Genomic DNA, 12,678 nt, shown 5'->3' on the forward strand with positions numbered 1-12,678 from the left:
ATCCTTACCTCCTCATCTACTCATATCCTCAACTCCTCCTCATCCGCCTCCTCCGCCTCTCCTCATCGTCTATCTGCTCTCCACTTTTCTCCCCTGCTTTAATCTCCTTATCAGAATCCATTTATGATAGTAGCAGTGGGGAAATGTAAAGTGTTACAGCAAAAGCTAACTTATTCAATATAGAGAAGAATATTAAACATTAGTAATAATACAAAGAAAATAAAGACAATTAAGTACACATCTATGGCTCAAGGACAAAAACAAATAACATATATTTAAATAACTAAGTGACATAACTAACATTATAAAAACGTTTGGACCTTTATAACAATTTATATTTTTCACACTTATCTCACCTCCTTTCCTCTTCTCCTTCCTCCCGTCCTCTTATCTCTTTTCCTGTCTCTCTTCTCTTCCTCTCTCGTCTCATCTCCTTTTATCCTCCCTTCTTCTCTCATCCATCTCCTCCTTCTCGTCTCATTTCCTCAGCTGTCCTCTCTCACCTCTCCTTCTTTCCCCTCCTCCCCTTCTCCTCCACTCCTCTATTAATCGAACCCCCCGCTCACGCACTCATACATTACTATCATTTGCTCAATCTGTTTACCTATTCATCCGCTCCCTCTGCACTCATCCCCCCCACACTCTCCTCCTCCTGTCTTCTCCGGCCAGTCACTATTTATAGACCTCGCTCTTTTCCTCCCTCATTTCTTCCCCGTCACTCACATCCTGCTTTTCTCCTTCCTTTTCATCCCTCACCTCCGTCTCCAACCCTCCATGCTTTCTTTGTCTCTTTTCCTCCATGCCATACTCTGTTCCTTCTTTACTGTTTTTTTTCTCTCTTTTCTCGCCTCCTTTGTTTCATTCCCCTTCTTCCTTTCTCTATCCCACTCCTATCTGACCCATATCCTTGGATGACATCCTATAGAAGCTCATTCATCAAAAATAGCCCCAGTTTTCTCAGTCTCACTGAGCTCCACAACATCTACTGATATACAGAACAAATATTCCCTTTGAACCAAGTCCACAGCCTCAGTATGACTGCAGCGTATGAGCCTCCACAGCCTTCACAAATCAGACGTAATGTTGGGTTTGTCCTCCTGTAAGGCGTTATTTCTAAAATCTATCCTGGATAGTTGTGGCTGTGTGCCAATTTTAATTCGGTCCAGTTTTGGCAGACACAGTATATCAAAAATATCTAAATGAGGGTTGCACAATTATTGCAATATTTTTCAAAATCACAATATGGTAAGTGCATTTTTCAAACCGCAGTAAGCTCAATATTGGGTAAAGGTTAAATAAATGAAATTATCTGAATGAAGTTAAGTTAAAGATTTATCTGCCTACAATGGTGTTCTAAATATCTAACCCTACAGCACCTCTTTTAACCCTCTGTCTGAAACCAGAGCCCAGTCTGCTCTGATTGGTTAGCTGGCCGGTTCTGTGGTGATTGGTCAACTGATTAGAGATGACCCGCCCCTTAGCCTATCACTGACAATATGATGGAGCGCTAGCCAATAGAAGCGCGAGTTTTACATAACGATGAAGTCAGAACTTGTTATTAACCCCTTTTCCTCCATCTTTCCTTCTTTCACCTCCAGGGGAGCGCTTGTTTCCTCCTCCGTCAGGCCTCAGCTACTCCACCTGGTTCTGTGTGGAGCGTTTCAGCGCCGCCCCTCACGCCCACCCGGTGCGCCTGCTGACGGTGGTGCGCCGGGCCACGTCCTCAGAGCAGCACTACGTGTGTTTGGCGGTGGTTCTGTCCACCAAGGACCGCTCGCTAACCGTCTCCACCAAGGAGGAGCTGCTGCAGTCATACTGTGAGTACAGCAGGAACACATAACATATGTAAGACAACAGGACAATGTGACCTTGGAAAATAATGAACCAAGATATCAGAAAATGTGTCCTCTGGTCAGAGATTTTATTAATAGAAAAACGTGACTTTCATTAAGCATATTCAGCCTATACACCAACAATGAAACACGTGAGCACATACTACAGTTTTGAAAAATCTGATATAATATCTGAGATAACAGAAAGTGCTGCGTTTTAGTTTAATAATTACAGTTAAGCTCGCACACACTATTTTATGAACATATATGTTCAACTGCTGAATTAAAAAAAGAATAAATGAACGAAAGAAAGTGAAAACTACAAAGCAAATTCAGGCAACAGGCGAATAGATTAACATTCAAAGTATTAGCCTACAGAACAGTAGGAATTGTAAATCTGCTCCGTTTACAACAAACACAATATGCTCTTTTTAATGTTCTTAGTAACCTTGAAATCCTGCTGTTAATGCCCATCTTTTTAGATATGTTCCAGTTATCTGGTTACATCTTTTTGATGTAACTATAGTGGAATACAGTTATCTTTGTGTGTGTCCTGATTACGTAATACCATTACATGTAATCTGTTTCTCCCCAAGCTGGAGTCCAAATAGTAAGCTTAGTAGGAGTGAATACAATGCGAGTTTAGTTGTTATGGAATCGGCCACAGGGTGGGACTCTGCAGTGATGGAGTCATCATTGATGATGCATACATAAACACAGTAAGAAGAATGAAGTTATACAAAAAAGGGAGAAAATATTGATCTATTCTAACAACTGTATTAAAAACTTTAAAAGAAAATAGACAAGCAATATAGATATACAAAAAGGAAAGTAAAATAATAAAATGACTTTTTACTTAAAAATCAAATATGTGCAGACTTCAAGTGGTAGAGCTGTGCATTTCTTAAAAGAGGTTGCATTAAACAGAATTCTGCACAAATCTTTACATGATTTAGCAAACCTAATTGCAGAGATGCCCTGATAGAAACTCATCATGGAACCTTTCCTTTGCTAAGTTTGACCTGAACACAATTCACAACTGTGTTGCATAATTGCCAACATATTTTAAAAGATGTGTCAAAAAGGCAGAATGTTAATAATTTATCTTAAATGACATATGAGTGTATAGCTTCCCTCCCAATTGTTCCTTCACACAGGTTTCCCTTCTGAATGTGTGGACTGATTTTCTGCATATCTATAAATCAGTGCCTTGTGGGATTACACTCAGTTACCCAGAGGTCATGTTTTGACGTCTGACTCATCGATTCTCCCCCCCCCCACTCCTCCCTCCCCCCGTCAAGCAGCGGACGAGTCGAGTGAAGAAGCCGCCTTCTATGAGATCCTGCCCTGCTGCGCACGCTTCCGCTGCGGAGAGCTGATCGCAGAGGGCCAGTGGCACCACCTGGTGCTGGTCATGAGCAAAGGCATGCTGAAGAACAGCATGACCACTCTGTACCTGGACGGACAGCTCATCAGCACTGTCAAGGTAAACTCATTGGCTCAATCATGTCATATAGTAAAGTATACTCAGTAGTTTGCACAGGGAAATATTGTTTTGAATCAGTACAAGTACAAATTCAGGGAATTTGAAATGGTGCGAAATGGTGCATACATAAACCCAATATTAGAATAAAATATAATTGTTTTTTTGTAAAAATGCAGAAGTAAAATTAATAAATAATAAAGTGTATATGAAAAATTAAGTTATAAAAAAGGAAAAAATATATAATTATTTTTATTTAAAATAATTGACATAGGAATAAGGCATTTACTCTGAATCAATATAATATTTCAGAATTAAAAGTGGCAGAGCTTTGTAGTCATCAAAGAGGAAGCAACCTAGCAGAAATGTACAACATATACCTATATTTTTGTTTTATAAATGTATATTTTGTATTTAGTTATCCATATTTTATTTCAGTTGACTAACCGTTTTTCATTGGTACATGACTATATGTTCAGAATCTGATGGTGCATAGATAGAATAATAAAGGGAAGATATCTCACTCATCAAATAAATAAAAAACTAGTTGCTTGTACAATTAGCTAAACAGAGCGTTATGTCGATTCAGAAGATGTACAGAAACACATTTTCTAACTGAGGCTTCACACAGTCAGTCAGTGCGCTGTGATGTGGCTTGTGGTTTGGTGACTTCAGATTCTCCTGAGATTAGAGTTCAGAGCGGGGGAACGGCGCAGCAGACCACAAGCCTCAGCCTCCTCTCCGCACTGCTGATAACAGCGGCTTCATTTCCTGCCGAGCTCCTCAAACAGGAAACCACGAGCCGCTCATATGCCTGTCATGCGTCTGTGTGCATGTGACAGTCCTTGTGGCGGTGTTTTAGGGAAAACAAATCCTCTCTCATAGAATCCCTCTGGTACTCTTCAGTTACTCAATAAAAAGGCCTGATTATGTTTTTTGGGCTATATCGACTTGTATAGAGTTTTGTGCTTATAAATGGTCTGCACAGGCTAAAATCCCAACATGTTAGCTACATAAAGTATCTTTGAGTTTCTTGAAAAGCGCTTGTGAGAGTGCTGTGCTCACCCAGGGGGAAAAACGAAAGGAGATGAGGGATGTTTGAAAAAGAGGGTTTAATCAGCCGCAAACGAAAAATGAGGGGCAACATGAAACAGTCCACACTATGGCTCGCCATGTAGGGCTTCTCAGGGCTGGCGTTAGCTCCTCCAGGACCTAGCCTACTGTGAGAGACCAGCACCAGGTTACCAACATGCTTTTATTTAGTGAGCCACCCCCATCACTCCAGCAGCCGGCTCTTTAACCACACCCTGCTGCCACAGCGCTCTATAAATCAAATGTATTATTATATTATTATGTATTATTATGATTAAAAACAAGCTTCTCTCTCTTCCAGCTGCACTATGTCCACAGTGCTCCGGGAGGCTCTGGCTCCACCAACCCCCCCGTGCTGAGCACCGTGTACGGGTACGTGGGCACGCCCCCCGCCCAGAGACAGCTCTCCAGCCTGGTGTGGCGTCTGGGGCCCAGCCACTTCCTGGAGGAGGTGCTGCCGGCCACCAGCGTCGCTGCCATCTTTGAACTGGGACCCATCTACGTGGGCAGCTTCCAGGCCGTCTACCTGCCCTGTGAGTGGCCCTCAAAGTGTCACTCTTATTCCTTTCAGTTCACCGAATGCTCCGTTTATCATTTAATATTTAATTTCTCAAGGTAAAGACTCGAAGACGGAGGTAGCCCCCGCATCCCCGGTAGCGTTGGTACCAGAGGAGAAGGTGTCCTTCAGTCTGTACGCGCTCTCGGTCTCCACTCTCACCGTTGCCAAGATCAGGAAAGTCTACAACAAACTGGACAGCAAGGCCATCGCCAAACAGGTCAGACCGCCCGCTACTCGGCAGGTTGAAACTCACCATGCTAGTATTGTATTATTCTAAAGCCACTATTTGTACAACCACATCTTTGAGATGAATTGGAGCATTTTCCACCTGAATACAGCTGCACTATGGCTTTAGAAAAGGAGGATTTTCAAATGAAAAGTCCTTGTCTGGGCTGGATTATAGGTGAGGGTCATGTTCTCCTTTAAAAAGAAAAGGAGAACATGAGCCAGTGTCACAGGCCACCTTGTGTACTACAGAAGTCCCATCGCTGCAACATATCTGTCATCAATTTTTTTTTTTTGTACAAACATTCAAAGCAAATTCAGACTGAAGTCAGAATGAGTAAATCTGGCGTCCAAATTGTCAGTACCACATCTAAAACAGAGTTGTTAAGTACTTTCACATAATAATAAAAAACACATTTAAATACACACAGAAAATGAATTGGACTAAACACCAGCCACTAAACACTAAACTAAGAGAGTTAAACAAACAGGTAATGAAACATATTATAAAGTGAGAAAAAATGTGTTTCAAAAGAGATTGAAAAGAGCAGACAGAGTTTGCAGCCCTGATCTCCTCAGGCAGGTCGTTCTAAAGTCCATGATTCCTGACAGCGAAGTGTTTGGATCGACCAGGGAGAAGGGACATAAGGCAATGAAAGGTCAGATACATAACCTCTCAGTCAATCAATCAATCAATGTTTATTTATATAGCCCAATATCACAAATGTTACATTTGTCTCAGTGGACTTCACAGTTTGTACAGAATATCAGTATGAAAATACGACACCCTCTGTCCTTAGACCCTCACATCGTACAAGGAAAAACTTCCAGAGAAAACCCACAGTTTAAAGGGAAAAATGGGAGAAATCTCAGGGAGAGCAACAGAGGAGGGATCCCTCTCCCAGGACGGACAGACGTGCAATAGATGCCGTGTGTAAATTGAAAAGATAATACATTTGCAACATAGGTAGTCCAAATGTTTGGAAATGCATGTGTGTATAATAGGAAGATGAATCCACGAGTATATCCATCCAGGACTTATGATCCAGGACCACANTATATATATATATATATATATATATATATGAGGGGCCGTTAGGGACATTATTCAGAAATACCCTTCACACACACTATGAAACACTATCACACACACACACACACACACACACACACAACGCTCTTGAGTGGAAAACTGAAGGTCCTTCTTCTCCTTCTTAGTCTGCAGCAACGTCTCTAAATAATCACCTGTGGCTAACGTGAAGCTAGCTGTCAGTTCTATTAAAGGTTGGTCCTGCCGAGTTGCCTCTGAGCTGTAAACACCGAGAGGTACATACATCTAAATATAGCAAATATCACACTGACCTCCTCCCCGTTCTCTCCTCTCACCACCTGAAGAGCCTTCATCACCTGAGTAGAAGCTATCGCTGAGGCTAAAACCTGAAGAAGAGATGACATCATCAAGAGGAGGAGGAGGAAGAAGATGAAGAGGAAGAAGATGAAGAGCAGGGGGAGTCTCACCTCGGCCCTGAGCTCTGATTGGATGCGTACGATGCACCTCCTCTGGATCATCTTGAAGGTGAAGCTGATGACTCCTCTGGTCCTCAGCAGAGCCTCTGAACACTGAGACCTGCGGCTCTGAGCGACCAATCAGAACACAGGTTAACATCCCATAATACCCCCTCCTCTACCAATCAGATCACAGGTTAACATCCCATAATACCCCCCTCCTCTACCAATCAGAACACACGTTAACATCCCATAATACCCCTTCCTCTACCAATCAGAACACAGGTTAACATCCCATAAGCCCCGCCTCCCTGTACTGTATCTGAAGCTCTTAACATTGCTCATATTGCAAGCCATCTTTTTCCCGGCTTTGGATCATTGTCATCAACCGGGCCGCATTCCAAACTAATGGAATAGCCCCGGTGTACATCATGAAGCCCACCCAGTCGTCCAGCCCCCCTTCAAGGATTATTTCTGAAACAGTATGGAGCAGAAACTCGTTTTCTCTTGTATTAAAGACATGAAAAAGGGCATAATGCATGATAGGAGACCTTTAACCCCCCCTGTCTGAACCATAGATCACAGCATGCAGCCCACCCAGTCGTCCAGCCCCTGGATGTGCAGGGTGACGGTCTTGGCCCTCTTGTTGTTGGACCCCAGAAAGAACTGGGCCCGGCGCCTGGAGCTGAGCCTCTCTTCAGGCTGAGAGGAGGAGGAGGAGGAGGAGGAGGAGGAGAGGAGAGAGGAGATCTCCGAGGCCAGGAGGCGCGTCTCTCCGGGGGTCGTGGAGCTGCAGGGACACAGGGAGGGAGGGACACAGAGGGAGGGGCACAGGGAGGGAGGGACACAGAGGGAGGGACACAGGGAGGGAGGGGCACAGGGAGGGAGGGACACAGAGGGAGGGACACAGGGAGGGACACAGAGGGAGGGACACAGGGAGGGAGGGACACAGGGAGGGAGGGTTACTGTTAGAGACAGTATTTAGGTTTTGATAAGGAAGGCCGCCTCATTTTGACGTCTGTAGTCAACAAGGTATAAAAGACTACAACTCAATCAATCATCAATCAATGTTTATTTATATAGCCCAATATCACAAATGTTACATTTGTCTCAGTGGACTTCACAGTTTGTACAGAATATCAGTATGAAAATACGACACCCTCTGTCCTTAGACCCTCACATCGTACAAGGAAAAACTTCCAGAGAAAACCCACAGTTTAAAGGGAAAAATGGGAGAAACCTCAGAGAGAGCAACAGAGGAGGGATCCCTCTCCCAGGACAGACAGACGTGCAATAGATGCCGTGTGTAAATTGAAAAGATAATATATTTCCAACATAGGTAGACCAAATGTTTGGAAATGCATGTGTGTATAATAGGAAGATGAATCCACGAGGATATCCATCCAGGACTTATGATCCAGGAACACAGCCACGACTCAAGATCCAGGACTCGCAATCCATGAAACAGGACCGCAGGATCATCCATGACTCCGGATCCCGGCGTATATAGACACCAAAAAGAAAGAAATTTGGGGAAGCTGGGTTAATCGGAACATGAGAGTACACAGGTATAGACAGAGAGAAGGAAGAAGTAAGATGTCCCCCGACAAACTAAGCCTATATCAGCAAAACTAAAACTCAGGGCTGCGTAAGTAAGCAATAAGATCTTTAAATGGATTCTAAAGGTAGCCAGTTCAAGGAAGCGAGGATCGGTGTGATGTGGTCACTTTGACTAGCCTGAGTTCATTCCTAGAATCAGAGTTTTGGAAGAACTGGAGGTAGAAGAGTTCTTTATTGACGCCAGGGAGGAGCAAATTCCAGTTATCTAATCCACTAGTGATGAAAAACAGTTTCAAGGTGTTTGGGACATTCAGGCGTTTCTAGCAGCAACAGGGTCAGAGTGAAAGACAGGATTCACGGTAAAACATTAAGATAAAATAGAATTTAAAAAAGAATAATAATACAAACATTTAAAAATAAAGTGATAAAGTAACTGAAACAGGATATCACAGTCAAATGTTGAGCATTTGAATGGACCTATATACATATTTGGATTGTTATCTGGCTTATACTCCATTATGTAATACCATAAAGCACTTGTATTAGAAAAAGCCCCTTCTACAAAGTGATTCTAATTTATTGAAATGATGGGGACATTTTGGATTGTTGTTAGTAATCTAACTATTCAGTACCATTCAAGTGATAACTGAATACTTAAATATATGTCGTTTTGTAGATTTTCTTTGGTTAAAATTCAAATGTTTGTTTTAAAAGCAGATTGACTTTTTCTTCTATGTAGGTTTCTACTGCTCACTCACTATTTCTAAATAGTTTGTACACACACTAATAAATGTACAGGTCAAACACACCCAGAACATTTGCAGCCAATCTACTTGCATGAATGTTCATTCAACGATATGTTTACATTTACAATGACTAACACACCATGTTATTATGCGTGTGTTACAGCTCCAAATGAGCTCCCTCCTCCGCCATTATCTCTTTTCCTCACCTGTCAACTTATTTCCCAGGATGCTCCTCTCTCCTTGCTATGCCTCGGCCCACGGCAGCTCACAAAAAACAGCAAAAAAGTACAGAGGCAGCATTTCAGCTGCCGCAGAGACTTGTATTATAACAGGAAGAGAGCGTTTATAGCACTGAAATACATCAGTGTTTTGTTTTAAAAAACAGTCATCACCAGGTCCTATTAAAACGTGGGCAAAATGCCATATTACATTTTTCACAGTTTTTTTTTGCTTTTTCCCATGTATCATTCTAACCTGCCTAATAAACGCTTTTAAAGAAGCCCCATTGTTATACCTTTCCTTGTTGTGTGTTATATAGGTTTGTGTGTATGTAAATGTTCTGCAAAGGCTAAAATCCCAAAGTGTATGTGTGTGTGTGTGTTTTCAATGTGTTCCCTCTGCAGCTCACTGTGTCCTCTCATGAAAACGCCACTCCTGTCAAATTGATCCATAACGCCGCCGGCCATCTCAACGGACCAGCACGTACCATCGGAGCTGCCGTCATTGGATACTTGGGTAAACCATAATGTCATGAAGAAATACACATTTCTTTTGTATGTCAGAAGCTCCTGAATATGAAATGTACGTGTTAGATCTGCAGCTTTTCTGAAGAAAAACACCCTTTTTTCAGGCGTCCGCGCCTTCGTGGCCAAACCCGTGGCCACCAACCTGCAATATGTTGGTGGGGCGGCAGCCATCTTGGGCTTGGTTGCCATGGCGTCAGATGTGGAAGGGCTGTATGCAGCTGTCAAAGCTTTGGTGTGTGTTGTAAAGAGCAACCCCCTGGCCAGCAAGGAGATGGAGCGCATCAAAGGCTACCAGGTGAGACACAAGTTTAACAAAGTACTGATATTTTTAGTTTTTAGTTTGAAATCCTTCCTATTACCAACATTTGCTCTTATTCATATCATTCGTTCTCACTGTGGGATGCGCCTCCCTACTGTACGTATCCCATTGTGAGATGTCTCACTTGTGCTACTCTGAGAACCGGGGTTACGCTGGTAACCAACAGTCTTTTTTCATTGACTTAGTTTGTCAGAAACAGAATAAATTAAACAAGACAAAGCAACATGACCTTGTGCTTTTAATCTGAAAGGAGTTTTTTAGCGTTTCTTTTTTTTTCCTTTTACGTGAAAGAAATACAAAATTAAAAAAAATGACCAGTTTTTAAATGTACAACATTCTCAGTTTAAGTGTTATTTATATTTCAATTTAGTCGCTTATTTTTGTTTCCTTAACTCAGCTAATTTTAGTTCTTGATAAATATATTCCACGATGGCTGTGATCTTGAACTAACTGCTGAATGCACAATCAAAAGTACATTGTAGTAGTCAGAAGTGTCACATGGCATTGTAAGCAAATAGACTGGCCTAAAATAATTGCCATTTTATTTTCTGTCTTTTTCAGCTGCTGGCTATGCTGCTGAAGAAGAAGCGCTCGCTGCTCAACAGCCACATCCTCCACCTCACCTTCTCTCTGGTGGGAACCGTGGACAGCGGCCACGAGACCTCCATCATTCCCAACTCCACCGCTTTCCAGGACCTGCTCTGTGACTTCGAGGTGAGGCAAAGGGATCCACCATGCCAGCAAATGCTAATACAATTACCAAACTCACCAAATATATTTAGATTCTTCAGCGTTTCTGCAGGTGAGAGCACCATTTGTGACCCGCTCTATAAAATCACTTGGATGTCACAACGCCTGATCCCGAGATAATCTTGGATTCATCTAAAAAAAACTGGTGTTTTGGTCATTTGGGGGTTTTGGTTGATTTTAAACAAAGTCCTGGCTTTCAGAATATTAAACTTTTATATGCAGACGATAAATACATGATCTAATATTTTTAAGACAGGGTGCCAACTTCAGCGACCACCGTCACACTCTGGTCAGCACCGCTACCCCTCCCTCCTTACGGCTTCATAACATAATGAGTGACGTGTCCCACACTTTGTCTAATTGCTGATCCCTCTTTTGCAAGGATCATAGTGAATTATAAGTCCCAAAGTTGTAAGACATTAACATTGTTTTATATGTAAATGAATAAATATTAGAAATTAGAGTCAAATATCAACAAGAACAAAAAAAATTATAATTCTAGTTTAAAAGGGTGTGGCTGCTGATGGTGCACTAAGTCCAGTTCAGAGAACATGACGCTGTGAGGGAGGAGTTCATAGTTCATGGCAGGGATGTGTTTGTGTCTCACTCTGCTCCTTTTCTCTCCGTCTGCTCCTCAGGTGTGGCTCCACGCTCCCTACGAGCTCCATCTCTCTCTGTTTGAGCATTTCATCGAACTGCTGACAGAGTCCAGGCAAGTGCCCAAACTCTTTTTGTTTGTTACACAGTTTGCACTTACATTTCTGCGAAGAAGCTAAAATCAGATGTAACTGTGTTAACCACTTTGTCTATCTAACAGCGAGGCAGCTAAGAATGCCAAACTGCTCAGGGAGTTCCAGCTGGTCCCCCGGCTGCTGCTGACCCTGAGGGACGCCTCCCTGTCCCAGCCCACCGTAGCTGCCATCAGCAACGTGCTCAGTCTGCTGCTGCAGGGCTTCCCCAACCAGTACGATCTGCTGAGGTCAGTACAGATATACCTATACATGGAATAACCTTCTTATCGGTGCTGGGGTGGTTTTCAAACAAAGTAATGCATTACACATCACTAGTAATGCTGTACTTTACTAAATCACTAACTGCTGAAAGTAATTACTAGTTAGATTACTTTTGGATTACTCTGTGTAATCACCTGAGATGCACCACAAACCAAATGGCAAATAACAATATATAGTTAAATCTCATGTATGCCCTGATCAGCACAAATCCTTCATCTAATAAGGAACATTCTATACGCAAGACATCTGTTTTCTGCTCTTTATATCAATGAGATAATTTTGTGTTTGGTAGCTGTTATGCAATTACTGCTGTTATCAACAGTAACGTGATACTTTACTGTTTTACAAACAAATGTAATGAGTTACCCCTAACCCTCTTTCTTTTACATCTTAGTGAAGCATGATAAAGTAACAATGGGATATTCAAGTTGTTCGTAAAGGCACACATTCACACCACAAATCATCACAGCAAAAGCTTTGCTTGGGCCTTGCACTTGGTCAACCACTGACCACAGAAGGAAACACATTTACACGATACAGAGTGACACCACATTACGCACAAAGCAGACTTTTTTTTTTTATGTGGAAAAAGTCTGCTTACCACTTGATGCTAATAAGCTAGTTTCTGATATCCCTTTTTTTGGAAAACAAAAAAACAGGCTGGCTACAGAATACCAAGAAAATGATTGTTCTAAATATGGGTTTATCACAAATGTCTGTGTGCCACATCTATCTGACATATATATTTTTGGGATTTGACTTAGTATCTAACCTCATGTAGATCATAGCATTAAAGTGCGCAATTTCAAAAAATTATAATAATAATTGTAAAACACATTTTATTTAG

At 42.1% G+C, this 12,678-nt stretch overlaps 1 protein-coding gene across 1 annotated transcript in view; it reads left to right on the forward strand.

The window, feature by feature from the left end:
- Window positions 1-12,678, forward strand: part of wdfy3 (WD repeat and FYVE domain containing 3) — a 65,246-nt gene that overhangs the window by 22,667 nt on the left and 29,901 nt on the right. The window contains exons 7-15 of the mRNA XM_010767574.1: window positions 1,599-1,817; window positions 3,134-3,318; window positions 4,709-4,940; window positions 5,023-5,183; window positions 9,627-9,738; window positions 9,854-10,044; window positions 10,630-10,782; window positions 11,457-11,530; window positions 11,636-11,797. Of these exons, the coding sequence (XP_010765876.1) occupies window positions 1,599-1,817; window positions 3,134-3,318; window positions 4,709-4,940; window positions 5,023-5,183; window positions 9,627-9,738; window positions 9,854-10,044; window positions 10,630-10,782; window positions 11,457-11,530; window positions 11,636-11,797 (1,489 nt within the window). The remainder of the gene's footprint in view (window positions 1-1,598; window positions 1,818-3,133; window positions 3,319-4,708; window positions 4,941-5,022; window positions 5,184-9,626; window positions 9,739-9,853; window positions 10,045-10,629; window positions 10,783-11,456; window positions 11,531-11,635; window positions 11,798-12,678) is intronic.

This window comes from Notothenia coriiceps, unplaced genomic scaffold (assembly GCF_000735185.1).
Source record: "Notothenia coriiceps isolate Sejong01 unplaced genomic scaffold, NC01 NC01_scaffold00004485, whole genome shotgun sequence".
Classification (NCBI taxonomy): Eukaryota; Metazoa; Chordata; class Actinopteri; order Perciformes; family Nototheniidae; genus Notothenia; species Notothenia coriiceps.